The sequence below is a fragment of the Vigna unguiculata genome, chromosome 7 (assembly GCF_004118075.2).
Source record: "Vigna unguiculata cultivar IT97K-499-35 chromosome 7, ASM411807v1, whole genome shotgun sequence".
Taxonomy (NCBI): Eukaryota; Viridiplantae; Streptophyta; class Magnoliopsida; order Fabales; family Fabaceae; genus Vigna; species Vigna unguiculata.
The window spans coordinates 32103642-32122022 of record NC_040285.1 but is presented as its reverse complement, the minus strand read 5'-3'; the positions used below and the strand labels follow the sequence as shown (position 1 = coordinate 32122022).

At 31.1% G+C, this 18381-nt stretch overlaps 1 protein-coding gene across 1 annotated transcript; it reads left to right on the top strand.

Annotated features, from left to right (window-relative positions):
- The first annotated feature begins 5534 nt into the window (after window positions 1-5534).
- On the top strand, window positions 5535-16313 carry LOC114189916 (probable lysine-specific demethylase ELF6). Its single transcript, XM_028078644.1, has 7 exons — window positions 5535-7031; window positions 8359-8437; window positions 8582-8649; window positions 9722-9872; window positions 10699-11234; window positions 11845-12036; window positions 13126-16313. The coding sequence occupies exons 1-7, from the start codon at window positions 5873-5875 to the stop codon at window positions 15501-15503; spliced, it is 4563 nt and encodes a 1520-aa protein (XP_027934445.1). The 5' UTR covers window positions 5535-5872; the 3' UTR covers window positions 15504-16313.
- Window positions 16314-18381: the final 2068 nt, after the last annotated feature.

Sequence of the window (18381 nt, the reverse complement as noted above, 5' to 3'; positions counted from 1 at the left end):
TAAAATATGTTAAAATTATTTGTAAATTATCAAGATAATGTAATATGAGTACACTGATACTGCTTTATGACAACATTTAAGTTAAAAATATTTAATTTAAAAGGTGATACTTGCATTCGAAAAACAACATTGTTAGGTGTTTAATTAAAAAAGAGTTTTTTATTCATGTACTCGTGATTGGTCTACCCATTTCATAGTTGGACAAAATATTGTAACCTCATTAAACATTTGTAGCATACCACATGTTTTTGCAATACTTTGGAGATAAATTGAACTAATAAAAGATTTTGATTGATTTTGATTAAAGGATTTATAGGTGTTTCCTTTACCCTTTTCATTTAATTTTATATCTTTATCTTGAATATTTAGTATTTACAGACAAATTATTTAACATCCCTTACGCTTTCATTATTTTTTGCAATGTTCAACGTCATAGTTTTTAGTAAAGGTTAAAACTTTACGACTCTTTCATATTTCAAAGTAATTACTTAAGATTTAACAACATTGTATATTTATTCCGTTATAGTAACAAATAAAAGTTATCTAACGTGTCCACCTAAAACATTAATTATCAATGAATGATTTTCATCATTACCTTTATTTTGACCTCTTATGATATCTTTCGGTATGAATTGGTTCCGTTTGAAAAGTGTTATTTTTTTTAGTGTTACTTTTTATTATATTTATATATATACTTTTAATTTTGAGAATTATGCAATTATAATTTATTTATCGATATTTAATATTGAAGAAAAAAATATTGTTATTTTTCTATAAAAAATATGTTTAATAAATATTCAAAATAGTAGAATAGTGAGTATAAGTGCATGCACTATTATCCTAAAAAAATTATGATGAAAAAAAAGTTACTTTTTACTAGAAAAAAAAAAGTGAAACTCTCAAATCTCAATTTGTCATACTTATTATTAATTAAAATATTATACACTACAATATTTCATTATCAATAGATTTTAGTGTCAAAAAATTATTAGTCATTATAATACCAATTTAGATACCAATTTTCGAAATAAAAAGTTATTAGTTACTAAAATAATCACTATTATGAACAAAAAATTATAATTAATTATTAAATTTAATTAGATACTAATTTATAAACTAATTTTTTTGAATAGAAACAATTTTGGTAACTAATGTTTAGTAACAAATTTCTTTTGGTAGTTAAAACTTTAGTATCTAAATTTTTGAAATCAATTTAAAGACCAATTATAATTGTTTATTTATAATATTGACTATTTTAGTAACTAATAATTTATTTATTTTATAAATTGGTATATAAATTAATCAATAAAAACTTTTGATCACTAAAATTGATTATTCATAAGACGTGTAATGATAATTAGCATTATCTTCATATTTAGAACAAAATTTATTATGTACTGTTTTTACAAGTTTAGTTTTCATATTTTTTTGTTATTATTTTTTTAATGATATCTTTTTTATATAATGGAATGATTGATATACTTTAATGTGAACTTAAATGTCATAGCGCATAAAGATGTTTAAATATAAATTTTACAACAAAAATATCTTAAAATTTTAAATTATTAATTTGTTGAGCAAATATTTGTATCAGTTACTTACTAACATACACATTGTGAATTAAATATTACAAACTTATTTTATTACATATCATATTATTAAAAAAAATTGTTTTAAAACATAGTTCATGCACCACATGTGTCACTGCATTAATAAAGGGCAATTCATTCTAAACTCGAATTAATTAATTAAATTTGATGTTTGTTTGATAGTAATCTAACACGATAATATTTTTAAATATACAAAAGCATCATAATCAAAGCATTACATTACATGTCATTTTTGTCACATGTATCTGAAACCAAAACTTATTAATTGTAAAAGTTGACGAGAATATTGATACGATCGAGTAGATATATTCCAATACAGAACCACCAACAATGAGATAATTCTATTCCAAAACAACAATATTTAAAGTTTATCACAACTTATGTTAACAATAGTTTAAGATGAACCATATCCAATAGTAACACTTAAAAATAATAGTTTTAGATTTAATAAAGTATACAACTATTTATTGTCATGTGGTGAGATTCGTATTTAATATACGTATTTTGTACAAATTAAATATACACAAACTAAATCAAAAGTTTATAAAGTGGCCAGCCCGTTTTGGCTCATCCTGAGTTTTGGTCCGCCTCGCAGTTTAATTTTAGGTTTACTTTTCTGACCCGTTCTGTCCTGCAGGTTAGTCCACAGGCTAGCTTGCATTTGTGATGAGTGCTTTTTTTTTGTTTAGCAATTTTTTTCATAATAATTGGTATTCATTTTCTATCGAAATAATTCCAATTAGTTTATCTAATCAAAGACAAGAAAAATAACAACGAAGATTATAGTTAAAATACAATAACATCATGTTACCTTACAAGACATTTACTTGAAAATGCATAAAAAGATATTTCATATTCAAAAATTAAAATTATTATCTTATATACAATGATCATACATAAACATAATAATAACACTAGTGCAGGGAAGGGAAATGACAGCAGTTATTTCCAGCTTTTGGTTTCGGATCCACAACCGAGGCATATACGGTCGAGGTAAAAAGGTAGTACTTTATGCCTCGGTTACAAACCCGAGTCATATTTAATATTTACTGCCTCAGTTTTTTCATAACCAAGGCCTAATGGGTAAACCTAATTAAAAAAATAAAGTTTTTTCTTCTAGCAGCCTCTTCTCCTTTCCCCTTCAAACCACCACAACTTCAATCTGCCACCGCACGCCCCCATCTCCTCTTCACCACGCCACCACGCAGCTAGCTTGCCGGCGACACTAATCGACACTGGAGACATCACCATCCCTCTCGACGACCCAACCACTTCGTTCTCGCGCACACATCGACCCTAACCCCGCGACTCGGCCTGCTTCCGCGCGAACCCCAGGGCCACTGCCATTGGTGCGCGTCCTCCGTCAAAGCTTCGACTTGCCGGCGGCAACTGTGGTGGCCGTGACTGGTTCGTGTTATCCAGCGAAGTGTTGTAATAATAATAATAAAAATATTAATAAAAATAAAATGAACTTAAAGAAATAACATAATAAATGATGTGAGAACTAGAATGAGAACATATAATTTTGTAAGTGGGTCAGTGGACCAGCTCGCACTACTCCACCTTTAGCCTGCGTGGACTGCGAGCCTATGCGGAGCAGACCATTGTGGGCCAGTGAATTTAACATCTCAACCTGTTCCGCATTTTTTTTTCGGACTTGCGAACCCGCCCACTTAACCTGTCCCGAATTGTCATCCTTATTATATATGTCTTTCATGTTTTTTTCTTTTGAAGAACTATCGCCCATTAAAATGCAATCGTATTTAAATTACGAAATAAAAAAGAAAACAATTATATTAAATACTTATACATGAATAAACACTCATTGCTATACTTGGTTTGGAATAAATTTTATCCAACAAATTCTTATAATATGGATTTTTTTAACATCAAAATTTTTTCTTTTTCTTATTTATAGGACTAAATATATCAGTAGAATTTAATTTTTTAAAGATATTTCAATTTAATATTCGAATAATATTGAAACAACTTTGTGGTATATTATCAATTACTATCTACGATTTACCTAATACATGTATTAATTATAATAATATTAGTATAATATTTACTTACAAATATCTGAAATCTTTATCTTGCATTCAATGCAAACTCACTTTTAGACATTATCATTAATCATACTAAGTGATCACTTACAGCTTTCAAATCATTGAAATTGATTAAATGGAAGATCTTGAAAAAAATTAAATATTATCAATATTAATGTTGTATAGAACATGCTGCTAAGATAATCAACAAGTATAAATGGTAATAATGATTACAGGGTTATTAAATTTCAACCAGAATTTCACCATAATATTGCTGATACTTGAATAATTTTGGGATATTTAAGATTGTAATAAGACTTAAAAACTTCAAACTTGAACACCTGTTTTGAAAAACCCTTAATAAATTATGATAATATTTTTGAATGATTTCTTTTTATTATCTTTCGATTTCTATTTTTTTTTCATTTTTTAAAATTAAATTATTATACTAGAACACGATGCATCAAACTTAAAAGGAGGATTCAATGAACAAATAAAAAATACAAGATTAACTTTGAACTTAACTAAAAAATTGGAATATCAAATTATTAATTATATCTAATTTAACATTTTAATTAAAAATTGTTAAGCAATTTTGAATATTGAAAAAATAATTTAATCATAATTTTTCAAAACCTTTGATCAATTTCACCATAATATTGCTGATACTTGAATAATTTTGGGATATTTAAGATTGTAATAAGACTTAAAAACTTCAAACTTGAACACCTGTTTTGAAAAACCCTTAATAAATTATGATAATATTTTTGAATGATTTCTTTTTATTATCTTTCGATTTCTATTTTTTTTTCATTTTTTAAAATTAAATTATTATACTAGAACACGATGCATCAAACTTAAAAGGAGGATTCAATGAACAAATAAAAAATACAAGATTAACTTTGAACTTAACTAAAAAATTGGAATATCAAATTATTAATTATATCTAATTTAACATTTTAATTAAAAATTGTTAAGCAATTTTGAATATTGAAAAAATAATTTAATCATAATTTTTCAAAACCTTTGATCAATTTCACCATAATATTGCTGATACTTGAATAATTTTGGGATATTTAAGATTGTAATAAGACTTAAAAACTTCAAACTTGAACACCTGTTTTGAAAAACCCTTAATAAATTATGATAATATTTTTGAATGATTTCTTTTTATTATCTTTCGATTTCTATTTTTTTTTCATTTTTTAAAATTAAATTATTATACTAGAACACGATGCATCAAACTTAAAAGGAGGATTCAATGAACAAATAAAAAATACAAGATTAACTTTGAACTTAACTAAAAAATTGGAATATCAAATTATTAATTATATCTAATTTAACATTTTAATTAAAAATTGTTAAGCAATTTTGAATATTGAAAAAATAATTTAATCATAATTTTTCAAAACCTTTGATCAATTGTTTAGACAATCAAGTTTTGTCCCTTAAAGTAATCACATGTTCGTCTCTCATACTTTCTTTCTACATACTTTAAAAAGAAAAATCTTTAATATATATTTTTTGAAATATCAATCGATAAAAGTAATCTAATATTGTAATTTAAGTTATTCATTATAGCTCTAAAATATAGTTTATATATTAAAAATATTTGTTATATGAGATCAATGTTTAACGTATATATTTAAAAGATATAATAATAAATTATTATTTGTTTAATATTAATAAATCAATAAATAATTTATAATTAGCAATAATTAATGATTAAAAGTACAAGACATTTTGTCGATAAAAAAAAAAAAGACATTTTATAATTGGCGAGTTCCTGCGGTGCAAATTAGCCGAGTGAACCCGGAGAGGACTAACATAAGCGGATTGAAAATGTCACTCACCACATAATCAAAAACCAGCGTTCTCTTTGTGTCTCAAAAATTTATACGGTGGGTTTGAACTTTGAAGGCCAAATCATGCACAGTGCCTTGCAGTCACAGGTTCTGCAACTCACTTCTTCCTTCAGCTTTTACTTCGCAATTCGTTAGTTTGCCCAACCCACGACTTTATAGTTTTCCCAATTGCTTCAAATTTATGAAACATTTGACCAAATCGTATACCCTCTTTAGGGTTTTTGAGAATCTTAAGGGAATCTAGTGCTGCACGTGATTGAATAGAATTAGCCCCCTACTCCAACTTACATTGCTGTTACAAATCTTCAATTTTCCTTTTTGTTTTTTTTTTTATTTTTTTATTTTTCATGTAATGGGTAGTGTTGAAATCCCCAATTGGCTGAAAGGGTTGCCACTGGCCCCAGAGTTTCGCCCTACGGACACCGAATTTGCTGACCCAATTGCTTACATTTCAAAGATTGAGAAGGAAGCTTCCAGCTTCGGGATTTGTAAGATTATCCCACCATTGCCCAAACCTTCAAAAAAATATGTTTTCTCTAATTTGAATAGGTCACTTTTGAAGTGCCCGGATTTGGGTCCAGATAACAGTTCATTAGGCGTCTGTAATTCATTGAAAACCGGTTCTGGGGATGGTAGTAGTGATGGGGTGTCTCGAGCTGTGTTTACGACAAGGCATCAAGAACTAGGGCAGAGTCAGAGTGTGAAAAAAGCCAAAGGAATTATTCAGAATCCACAGCCAGGTGTTCATAAGCAAGTATGGCAAAGTGGGGAGGTTTATACTCTGGAACAGTTTGAGTCTAAATCGAAGTCTTTTGCAAGAAGCTTGCTAGGGTCGGTGAAGGATGTTTCTCCGCTGGTTATAGAGTCTATGTTTTGGAAGGCAACTTTAGAAAAGCCCATATATGTGGAGTATGCCAATGACGTGCCTGGGTCTGCTTTTGAAGAGTCAAAGGGTCAATTTCATTATAGTCATAGAAGGCTGAGAAAAAGGACTTATTATAAGAGTAGGCTAGATAGCTCTGATTGTAAACAAACTGTAATGGGTTGCGGAAGAGATACCCAAACTGATGAGACTAAGGGTGCTTCTGTCCAAAGTGACGCTGACAAATGTTTACGGATGACCAAATCAGTTGATACTGTGTCAACATTTTCATCGAATGACGATTCACAATCTTTTAAAGAAAAGAGTTCAGATACCGGCAATGATATGCAAGGCACTGCTGGTTGGAAGCTTTCAAACAGTCCCTGGAACCTGCAAGTTATTGCACGATCGTCTGGCTCATTGACACGTTTTATGCCGGATGATATTCCTGGTGTCACTTCACCTATGGTATACATTGGTATGCTGTTCAGTTGGTTTGCTTGGCACGTAGAGGATCATGAGCTTCACAGCTTGAATTTTCTTCACACTGGCTCATCAAAGACATGGTATGCTGTTCCTGGAGATTATGCGTTTGCTTTTGAGGAAGTCATACGCACTGAGGGTTATGGTGGTGATGTTGATCATTTAGGTATGTGAATGCTTTGACTATTATCTGTTTACAGAAGATTTGGCACCTGTGGTTGAAGTGACATTAATACTTTCATGTTTTTATTAAAAGGATTCTGTACCTTCTTTCATACGAATGGATGGAAAAACTTGATTATGGTTGATCTATGTCTTTGGCATGATATATTGAGAAAAGTGTTTAGTGATTTATAGTGACAGTTTTACTTACATGTGCTGGTCAGAAAAGAGCTGACAACATACTCTCTAAAACACCCTTTCTAACACACTCTTAATTTTTAAAATCTTTTTAAATTTACCAAATCATAATTAGGTTTCTCTAGATAAGGAGTGGAACCAACACATTTTGTGATTTTCCAACAAATTTCACTCGATTAAAAAGTGCTGGAAGGACTGTTGCTACCATGCCTTGCCAGTAAATGTGTGTCCTGTTTGTATACGTGTCTGGTAACACAAAGGCAGTATTTATCCGCCTAGTTACTATTTATCTTATAACAAGGATGATAAAGTAGCTAACACAAAGATAATTTTCTTATCTTGATATAGCCAGGTTATTTTGGCATTTTTATTTTCCTCTATAAAAAGTGTGGTAATTTCTCTCAGTGGTTCATGTAATGCAATTCTGTAAAGGCTTTGACAAGGTTTTCTTTGTTTTCTGTCAGTTCTTTCAATTTTTAAAACTTGTGGGTGGAGAAGGTGCCTTAATACTCTAATTTATTAATATGTTTTCCTTATTCTAACTTTTGTTCTATTTTGATTTCATCTATACAAACACAAGTAATTTTCAAGGCATATGAAATTGCAGTGTACACAGGACACAACATGACATGGTTGTGGTGATATAGAAAATCTTCGATAGAAGTTTATGTCTGAAAATTACATAAGCACGTACTTTGTAAGGTAAAATATGTACAGAAAATAGCTAAGAACTGTGTGTCTGTGTATGCCTCTTGACAGTCTTACTTTACTGTGTACAAGTGAAGTATGAACTCTTGTGTCAAACATGGACACGGGCAAAACCAATTTTCTTAATTGATATTGTATATTAGGTGTTGTTTGGTTTTTGTGAAAGTTTTTTTCTGTTTTCACCTTGTTCGCTGTTTTCTCTAGTTTATATAAGAAAAGGTGAAAGAGATGAAAACAACAAATTATAAATTATTTTTATGGTTTCCTAGACAATCTTATGAAAGTAAGATTTGTTTTTGTTTGAATTCAAACCTGTTCATCTCATTTTTTTCCCATTTAGTAGATCCATTTTATTGTTAAGGTAGTTGAATGCTATAACATCTACAGGGAATTTGTAACTCAAGTACATTTGCTTTTCTTGCCAGCCGCTTTGAAACTTTTGGGTGAAAAAACAACTCTTTTGTCACCTGAGGTAATTGTTGCATCTGGAATTCCTTGTTGCAGGTCAGTTGCTTAACTATTCGACACTCTTTTATTTTGAGAATATCTATGATGTTGAATTATGTACTTAAAAAATATTATCATTTCAAATATGTAGTTCTCTTTATTGAACATCAAACTCACGTATGCACTGGCTTTTCCTTCTAGGTTGACACAGAACCCTGGTGAATTCGTTGTGACTTTTCCGAGAGCTTATCATGTAGGATTCAGCCATGGTAATTGCTTTGAAGTTTATGTACACCTGATTTTTGCAGTAAACTAGTGTCGTAGGCTTTTAGCTTATGACTAATGGATGGACTGTGGTGGTCTTTCTGCAACGTGTGCTATATAGAGTGTTTGACATTTGGTACATGAAATAAGTTGCATAATGAAGACTACAGTTTAATTAGTTTCAGTTAGAATATCAATATATACTCGGTAATGTTTGATAAAAAGAATAATTTCCATTTTTGTTTTTTAAACGCGAGGGATATTATTTTGGCCATGCATTCTGAAAAGATATAGTTTTAACTAAGTGCTAGTGCGAGCCCAATAATTTTTTGGCATTTGCAATATACCATGTGGGTTGGAGGTATTGTGAATGGTATTTAGGCATAACGTGTGATCATAAATGGCCTAATAGTTCTACCCGACAGCTACGTAGCCTCTTAGAGATTTTGCGTCGACTATATGGACAAATTATAATATATAAGTAGATGCAAATCTTACTTTACATATATTTCTCTCCATTTTTTACTTTTCATAAGGTGAAGTTTCTATCCACTTATATACTAATACTATAATCTGGTCATATCTCTTGTTGATGTAGTATTTTCAACAAAATATATTTTTTTAGGAATTTAATATCACGAGATAAACTTAAGAAACTGATGTAAGATATATGGGGAGAGAGACATAAGGGGATAATGAAATAAGGTTTTGTGCTCAAAGTTGAGCATTCAGAGGGGTTGATGGCTTATTCATCGTGTAAAGATAGTTTACTTGTTCTGTTTCTCTAATAGTTTGATTTGTGTGTTTCTCTCCATTCTTTACTCTTCATAATTTTCGGGTGGATTTGTTTTCTCTCTTCCTTTTCAACTTCTTTTCTTGACTTTGAACTTTTTACAAGGAATCATTGGAACCAAATTGTTTTTAGTTTTAAATTTTAATAATGGCTTCTATAGTTAAAAAAGAAACCTCTTATCCGCCCACAGGACTGTAGAAGCACTATTTTTTATCCACCATAATTCTCATTCTCTCAAGTTGTCAACATAATTCTCATTTTGTATTCGATTTGGTGAAATCAAGGTTTTAACTGTGGGGAAGCTGCTAACTTCGGAACTCCACAATGGCTTAGAGTAGCCAAGGAAGCTGCAGTTCGGAGAGCTGCAATGAACTATCTTCCCATGCTTTCCCATCAGCAACTGCTTTACTTACTGACCATGTCTTTTATTTCAAGGTAAGTGCATCTTATACCACTGCTTGTATACCTAGATATTGCCCTCTGGAGATTATATTATCATTTCAATAAATATGTAGCTCCTATTTTGTTTACCAATAATGCCTGTGATAATTGTTCTTAATTATTTGTGATTGCTGTTAGTAATTTTTAAATAATATACCAGTTCTCTGATGGCACAAATGGATAGTAATATTACAAGTCCTTTGCAATTACCCTAATGTATTCAAGTTTCAAAATAGCATGTTCAGGGCTTTGCTAGCGTAAGGACTGTTTGTTACAGAGTTTCTTGTAAAAATTCATTTTTTTTTTTAAAAACAATGCTAACTTCTTTTAGTTTTTAACGCTCTTGTTTCAAGTTTTCAAAATAATCAGAAGTTGAAAAATGTCTAAAATCTAATTAAAATCAAGTGATACTTTGAATAGCTTCTCATAAAATTACCTGTTTTTTTGAAGTGATTTAATGGTTATAAACAAACACAAATTAGCTTATGTTGTTTTTCTTCTTAAAATCTCTAAAATATATTTACTCGACTGTTTTATATAAGAATCACTTACTTTTAGTCTGTACAACATAGAACCCAGCTGAGATATTTTAGATTTAAAATGTAAATGTATATGGTTCTATTTGATCTTGAAGTGGAATATTTCTGTTGGCTTTTAGATTGTATAGATATAGATGTTGGTATAGATCTGTCTGCATTCTTGTTTTGCTATCATGGAGATTGTTTTAACATTCAGATGCATTATGCAAGATGTTTTTGGTTTATCTAGGTTTCAACGAATTGCTTATTTTTTGTTCATGATGATATGTTTTATTTGATAGAGTTCCAAGAACACTATTACCTGGGGTGCGCAGTTCTCGATTGAGAGACCGTCAGAAAGAAGAAAGGGAGTTTTTAGTAAAACAGGCTTTCATAGAAGACATGCTACAGGAAAACAAGCTGCTATCCATTCTTCTTGGAAAGGAAGCTGCTAAAAGAGCTATTCTATGGAATGCTGATTTGTTGCCAGATTCCGGCAAAGGTTTTCAGTTACATGGTTTAACTTCTACAACTGGAACCTCTGTGGAAAACATGTCAAATATTAGTTCTGCCGAAAAAAGTGGTCATTATATGCTTGATGATGAGATGAGTTTGTATATGGATTCTTTGACTAATATAGATATTGGTGGTGATGATCTTCCCTATCACTTCGAAACTGATTCCGGAGCATTGGCTTGTGTGGGTTGTGGAATCCTTGGTTTTCCATTTATGGCTGTGATACAACCAACTGAGAAATTGACAATGGAACTTCCTGATAATCATCTAATTCAAGTTTCCTCTCCGGACTCTACTGCTGGTCTTCATAGTTCCATATCACGTAATACTTTCATGCTTTGTCATACTGTATATATTTATTTTTGTCACATTTTCATGTGTAGGTCTTTATGCCTTTTTTTGCAATATCATGGGGTAAAGTTGAACTTGTCAACCATTATGGATGTGGGCAAGGCGGAATGTTTTAACTTCTAGAGTTATTACTGGTTTCTAAAAAATCTTCTAACTTCCTGGATCAGATAGAATACAAATATTATTAGGAAATCAGTTGTGTTGTGGATCTCATCCTGCTAGACACCTTATTAATATCACTGCTGCACCTTTTTTAAGTGGCATTTGATACGTGTCTATAATTTTTATACACTGAATTGGTTCCTCTATGTAATAGTGAACCAAAATACCAAATCACGTTAACCAAAATATTATTTTATCCTCTGCAGCATTTACTGGAAATTTGGCATACTCCTTATCTCATGATTATATCAACTATGTATCATTCTGTGTGCATTTTCCTTTTTTATGATATTATGGAAGCTTACATGATGACCAAGACATATTTGACAGTTGAAGTTGAAGCTTTTGAAGTATCCTTTACTTTTCCATTCAGATGACACTTAATACTGAAATGAGTTACTGTATGATCTATTCTTCAGGGGATCTTTCTTTTTCTGGACTTTCATCAGTAAAGGAGATGCCAGATCAATCATTAAATAAGTGCAGTAAATGTTGGAATACGTCCAGTAAATTTTTTAGGCCTCGGATTTTCTGCCTGGGGCATGCTGTTCAAATAGTAGATATGTTGCAGAGCAAAGGTGGAGCCAATGTGCTTATAATTTGCCATTCAGGTTAGTTTGCAGATTGCAAATCTACCTGCATTATCATTCTGTAAAAGTTGGGTAAAATCAAATGTCAAATTGCAAGAGATGTATGATTTTCTGTTTTCTGCTGCTTTCAACTTCAATATAGTAAGGAAAGCTTGTGGCTCTTGTATATAACAATCCTATCAGTTTCAGCTAAATATGGTTTGTTGAAGTATCTTTGAATACCTTACATCTTGGATGATATCTTAGAAGTGGTTTCCACATTTCATAATTTTTTTTCTTATTTAATTAGGCTCTGATCATGGTTCTATAGCATAAAATAGAGCCTAATGTTTAGTTTTTTGTATAAATTTGTTAGTTTCAATTTTCTAATTTCCTTCTTTCCCTACCAAAGCCCCAAGCACACCTTAACCCCCAAAATTAGTCCTGAAACTCCTAAACTTTGGAACTCTTCTGTTTGGTGTATTCTGTTTTTCAATTGTCAGCTCTCACTGTTCTGTTGGCCATAGAAAAACATTTTGGTCACACTTTCCCTCTTTTATTTGTGTTTCACTTCTAATTGCTCCACCAGTCTCAATGTTCCACAATAATTTTTTTGGAGTAATTGCACAATATCGCCATACGCTATTGACTACTGTGAGAAAGATATTGAACGACGTTATTGCGAGGGCTCTTATGGTGATGAAGTAGAGAATAGGGTCCTTTGATGTATGTAGCCGACCTCATATAGAGGGTTAAGGCTTCTGTTGTTTTCTTATTTATTAGCATCAAAAGTCTAAATGGCCTTTTTTAGTATAAATTAGATTCTGTTCTTTCTGATAAAAAAAAAGTATAAATAAGATATAATGCTATTCTTTTGCATCACATGTTGTTCTCTTCTCCATTTCTGGTATAAACCATACGCATACCACAGGCCTGATAGATATGAAATCTATATGCACAAGTCAGTTGTTGATCGATATATAATTTATGTTGCAATCCAGTTTACATCACTTTGTTATTAGTTAAAGAGTGAAAGTTTTATCTTATAACTCAAATAGCATGACAAGCATAGATGAGTCTTTTAATTATTTAATGTATTTATTTTTCTTATACTTTTCTGCATTTTTGTAGACTATCAGAAAATAAAGGCACATGCCAGGGAAGTTGCGGAAGAGATACACGGTGCTTTTGATTATAATGAGGTTCCATTAGATACAGCATCCCCAGAAAATTTGACCCTGATAGATCTGGCTGTTGATGGTGAAGAGCTTGATGAATGTGAAGACTGGACATCAACACTAGGCATTAACCTACGGAATTGGGTCCATACAAGAAATAATGCTCCTTCTAATCAAGTTCCTTGGACGCTTGGGAGATTGTTCCATGATAAATGTCCTGCTTCAAATATTTTAGCTTTAAATTGGCAGTCTCGGAGATTTCGGTCGAAAAGGTCAAGCCATTTAGCTCAGACTAAATCCTCTCACAGCATTGAGAGAAAGAAGGATGATCAGTCGGGTGGAAGAATAAATGACTCCACTGGGGACAAGAAGCTAATTCAATATGCAAGAAAGAAGTTCAAGTCAAAGCAAAGTTTCCCTGTAGTAAGCATGGTCTGTGAACTCCAAGAGAAGTCCCAAAAAGTGTCTGCTACTTTAAGTGCGGAACATAATAATTGTGTTTCTGAAACTCTTCAAACTGAGGATTTAAGGACCGAGGGTGCATTGCCATGTGCTTCTGCTTGTACTGAAATGTCTGCAATGCATCCTGAAATCCAGATTGCTGAAATGCCCATTAGCACGAATATGAGTGCTGCTAAGTCACAACCTTCAAATTCCATTCTTGATCGTGTTTTAATGATTGATAAAGCTGGAGCACAGATTGAGAATCAAACCATGCAGGAATCATATGTAGACAGAAATAATGATTTAACACCCAGTCATTCCAAGATGCACTACAATACCAGTGTCTCAGAAATATGTAGCAAGGAGAGCCAGGATTGTCAGGACAAGAAATGTTCTAGCACACTTTCAGATGCACCAGATGGAAATATTGAAATGATTAAAAAAACTGAAATTGCAGAAGCAGTCATCATTGATAGCCACTGTAATAGGTTAACATTGGATGATCAAGGGCATCAAGAATATCAGTCTACCAACAAAAGCAACAATGAGGAAGCTGCTGTATCAACTGCTTCAATGGTAAATCAATCTACACTTACTTCTGTGGATGGAAAAGTTGAAAGTCCAAATAATAATCATATCTCAGAAAGAATTAGGAGTCCTATTTTCCTAGAAAAAACAACTGAGGAAGGAATTGATTCTATAAGTAAAATGGACAAGGAGCCTCGAATTGATGAAAGACCAATTAGCAAACATACTCCAAACGAAGTTTGTGAAGTTCGAAGAGAGATTTTTGCTTCTGTAGACTTGCATAATAACGGAATCTTGGATGATGAGCAACAAGTAACTCAGGGTGGAAAAAATAGCAAAAGGGAAATAACTCATGTTTCAACTGAACAATGTTGTCCATCGTCTGTGCAGTGTCAGATTGAAAATGCGAATAAAATTAATGAGGGCCCTGTTTGCAGTTATGCTGCAGAAGGTGAAAATAAAAGCGTAACTTCAATAGAGTTAGGATGTTCTGAAGTTTCAGGGGAAGCCTGTCCTAACAAAGACTCCTGTATGCAATTTTTTCCGGATAAAGAAAAAGAAATGAAAAACCAGTCGGTTAATAGAATTGATGAGGAACTTTTCTCTGGCACGGATACATCGATAAAAGACTCTTCTCTGTCAGTGCAGGAATGCTCAAAAATTGAGAACGAGATTTATGTTACAGAAAAGATAAATGAAAACAAAGCTGATTTGTCACATTATAAAAGGGGGCTGGAGAGTTGTGAGTTAGCTACAGAAGTTCCCAGATTAAATTCCGGGAAGAAAAAAATGAGGAAAGTGGAACGAACAAGGAACCAATCTAATTCTGACAACTTTATTAGAAGTCCATGTGAGGGGCTGAGGCCAAGAGCTGGGAAGATTGCCGCTGAAAAAAGTAGAGTGGAAATCAACCCAGTTGACAAGGAAAATCAGGTGGCTAAACGGGCAAGGAGATCTTCTGAAGTTTTGGTTCCTCGCAAAAATAAAAAAGATGGTGTTAAAAAGTCCCACAAGTGCGACCTCGATGGTTGCCGAATGAGTTTCAAGACTAAGGCAGAGTTACTGTTGCACAAACGAAACCTTTGCCCACATGAAGGGTGTGGTAAGAAGTTCAGTTCCCACAAATATGCTTTACTTCACCAGCGAGTTCATGATGATGAGAGGCCCCTTAAGTGTCCATGGAAAGGTTGTTCCATGTCGTTCAAGTGGGCTTGGGCAAGGACAGAGCACATACGCGTACATACTGGGGAGAAGCCTTATCACTGCAAGGTGGAGGGATGCGGCCTTTCATTCAGGTTTGTATCTGATTTTAGCAGACACAGACGGAAAACGGGACACCATGTGAAACCTCCTGCTTGATATATATTCATGTGAACTTTTTGTTCTTGCAAACGTGTGCATATTTGCAGTTAGATTGGTAAGAAATGAGGCATGGAGTGTTGTCTGACCATACATAAGCATTCTGGTTAGTTGTAAAGTTAGGATAGAATGGTTGTTCTGTAGGTGCTCAATATCCAATTCATTTGAAGGCAGTTAGAGTTGGTAACTCCAGAGAGTTTTGATCTTTCTCTATAACTAGAATTCAGGTCTAGCAGCAGCCTCTAATGAAGGGAAAACCCTCCTTAAGGAAGCTGCATCATGTTGGTTGGTCATGCCTCTGATAGCTTACTTTTGTTGATTCCTGTACTTACGGTTCTTTTGAAGGAGTTCATAGGTCCTTCATCTTTCTGGATATGTAGTTGTTCATTACGGCTGTATATTACTTTGGATTAACATCATTTGTTATTAAGGGGGACAAGAAAACTGAGAGTAAGAACCAAGATTTGTGCTCTCAAAGATTTTATGTACTTTCCTCCTGGCTAGTAAATTCAGTGGTAAAACATTAAGTTGACACTGCATATTCTTACTGGTTTTCTACTATTTCCTGCTGTTTTTTCTAGGTAGTTTGATTTTTCATTTTTCTTTTAAATTTTATCTTTAATACTTGTTAGTGTAATAAACTCTCATAGGATGTAGTTAAAATATTATAATATTGTTTAGAATTAATTTTAAATTGTTAAAATGAGCTCATGACACTTGTAGTAAGCTCATTATTTAGTTATTGGCATGCTTTAGATTATTTGTATTCCTCTTTATTCATGATCATCAATGAGTAATATGAATGTTGTTTATCTTTCAGCTTTCTTTAGTTCTTTAATGGTAGCTAGAAATCTTGAATTCTTTTTTATCCTTTTATCACAACTTTTAACAAAATAAGTTGGCATATTGGTTCTTGAGTAGATGACTTGTTTTTGTCATTTTATCATATTCAACCTTTAATGCTTAAATTGAAATTTTCTGATTGATTTTTCTGGCTGCGTAGATGTGGCAATTTGCAACTTAGGAATTGGGTTACTGTTAAAGTGAAACACGTTTCAAATTCCTCAAAAGGATTTTTATTTGACAAAATAGACTTTGTAGTCCACCAAACTTACTTTTGCTACCCTACTTATAACAGATTATTTATTCCTACTTTGAATTGGTTTTCTGCAATAATTTTTTTATTTAAATTACGAATATTAATGTTAGTTCTGCTTACAATATTGGTGGATGATAATTATCTAATTAGCATTGAATTTTGCAATACAAAAAAACTTTCTTTTCTCTTCTTAAATTAGCTTGGTTCCGGTGGAACTAGTTTTTGAGAAAAAACAGTTTTTTAGTTTTGGATTTATTTTAAATGTATTCAAAAAGTTATTTTAGGTTTTGGTTGGTTTTGTGTTGGTAGAGTGATTCAAAGTACAAGAATCAAACGCTTGTTTGTTTAATTTTGATTGACTCAAATCTGAGCGAGAACCAGACACTTTTTCTTAAGACAATTTTTTAATTGGCTCAAAACGGATTATGGTTTACCGTAGTTGAATTGGTTGTAAAATATAAACCAGTTTAGTTTTATTATTTCAATGTTTTAAACATGCTTGGTTCGGATCATAATTTGGTTTGATTTGATTAGATTGCCAATAGCTTTCTAATATATTTTTTGGTTTGATTTAATTAGATTGGCAATAGCTTTCTAATATATTACTATTTTTTACACAAAATCACTTTAGGGGTTGAATATTGTGTTTGGGATAGAAAATTTCAAAATTTTTGAGATATATTTAAATATATTTAATATGAAATAATTTTATTTTGAATTGTTTTATTTTTTAAAATATATTTTAATAAAGAAATTAAAATTTAATTTTTTAATTTTTTTAGTAATGTATTTTCATTAATACAAAATACAAAAGAAAAAACTTAAATATTTAATAGTTGTTAAAATTTTTAAAATATCAAAATTTTTTATTTTTTGTAGTTGATTGTGGATTATGTGATTTTTCTATCAAAAATTGTCAAGATTTTTTTAAATAGTATTTACAAAACTTTATATCACAATTGAAATTAATTGATATTATTTTTATTTAATAATAAATTTAATTATTTAGGTTAACATTGATTAGGGTTTTTTTTAATGTTGATGATTGAGGTTTTATTTTACCAACTTTTACTATGGTAATAAAAATAAAAATAAAAATAAAAATATTATTATTATTATTATAAAAGTAAATATGATTTTTTTTATAATTTTTTTATAGATAATTATTTTATTTTAAAAAAATGGTTAAGTTTTTTTAAAAAAATAGTCAATACAAAATGTAGATTTTAAAAAACAATTACTTAAAAGGTAAAATTGAAAAAATATTTATTTTAATTTTAAAAAATAACTATTTAAAGGATAAAAATGAAAAATAAATATGTATACTGGCTCAAATGGATAATTTACAAATCAAATCTAAATAGTAAACGAATTTAAGTATGAGGTAACAGGTTCCTTTAATTTGTTTAAAGTTTGATTAGAAACTCATTTTAATTGGGTTAAATAAATTGAGTTCGTAAAATTATTTTTTTTCAAGATCAGTATTCAATTCGTGTTCTTAAGCTGAAGATAGGCGTAAACTATATAATGATAATGCAAAGTCTATTTTAAGGATATAGAAACATTTTTGTACTGTATGGTTGGGCTCTATTGACCGGTTATATGAGATTATTTTGGAAAAATCTTTAAAAATGTGATAGGATGTATATCGTGAGATTACTTTTGAAGAAAATTTGTAGAGGTGCAATCAAACACGCATTCATCGGTCGTGTGAGATTATTTAGAAGAAGATCTTCATTAATATGATCAATAATTATTCGGCTTCAAGTGTTGTTGGTG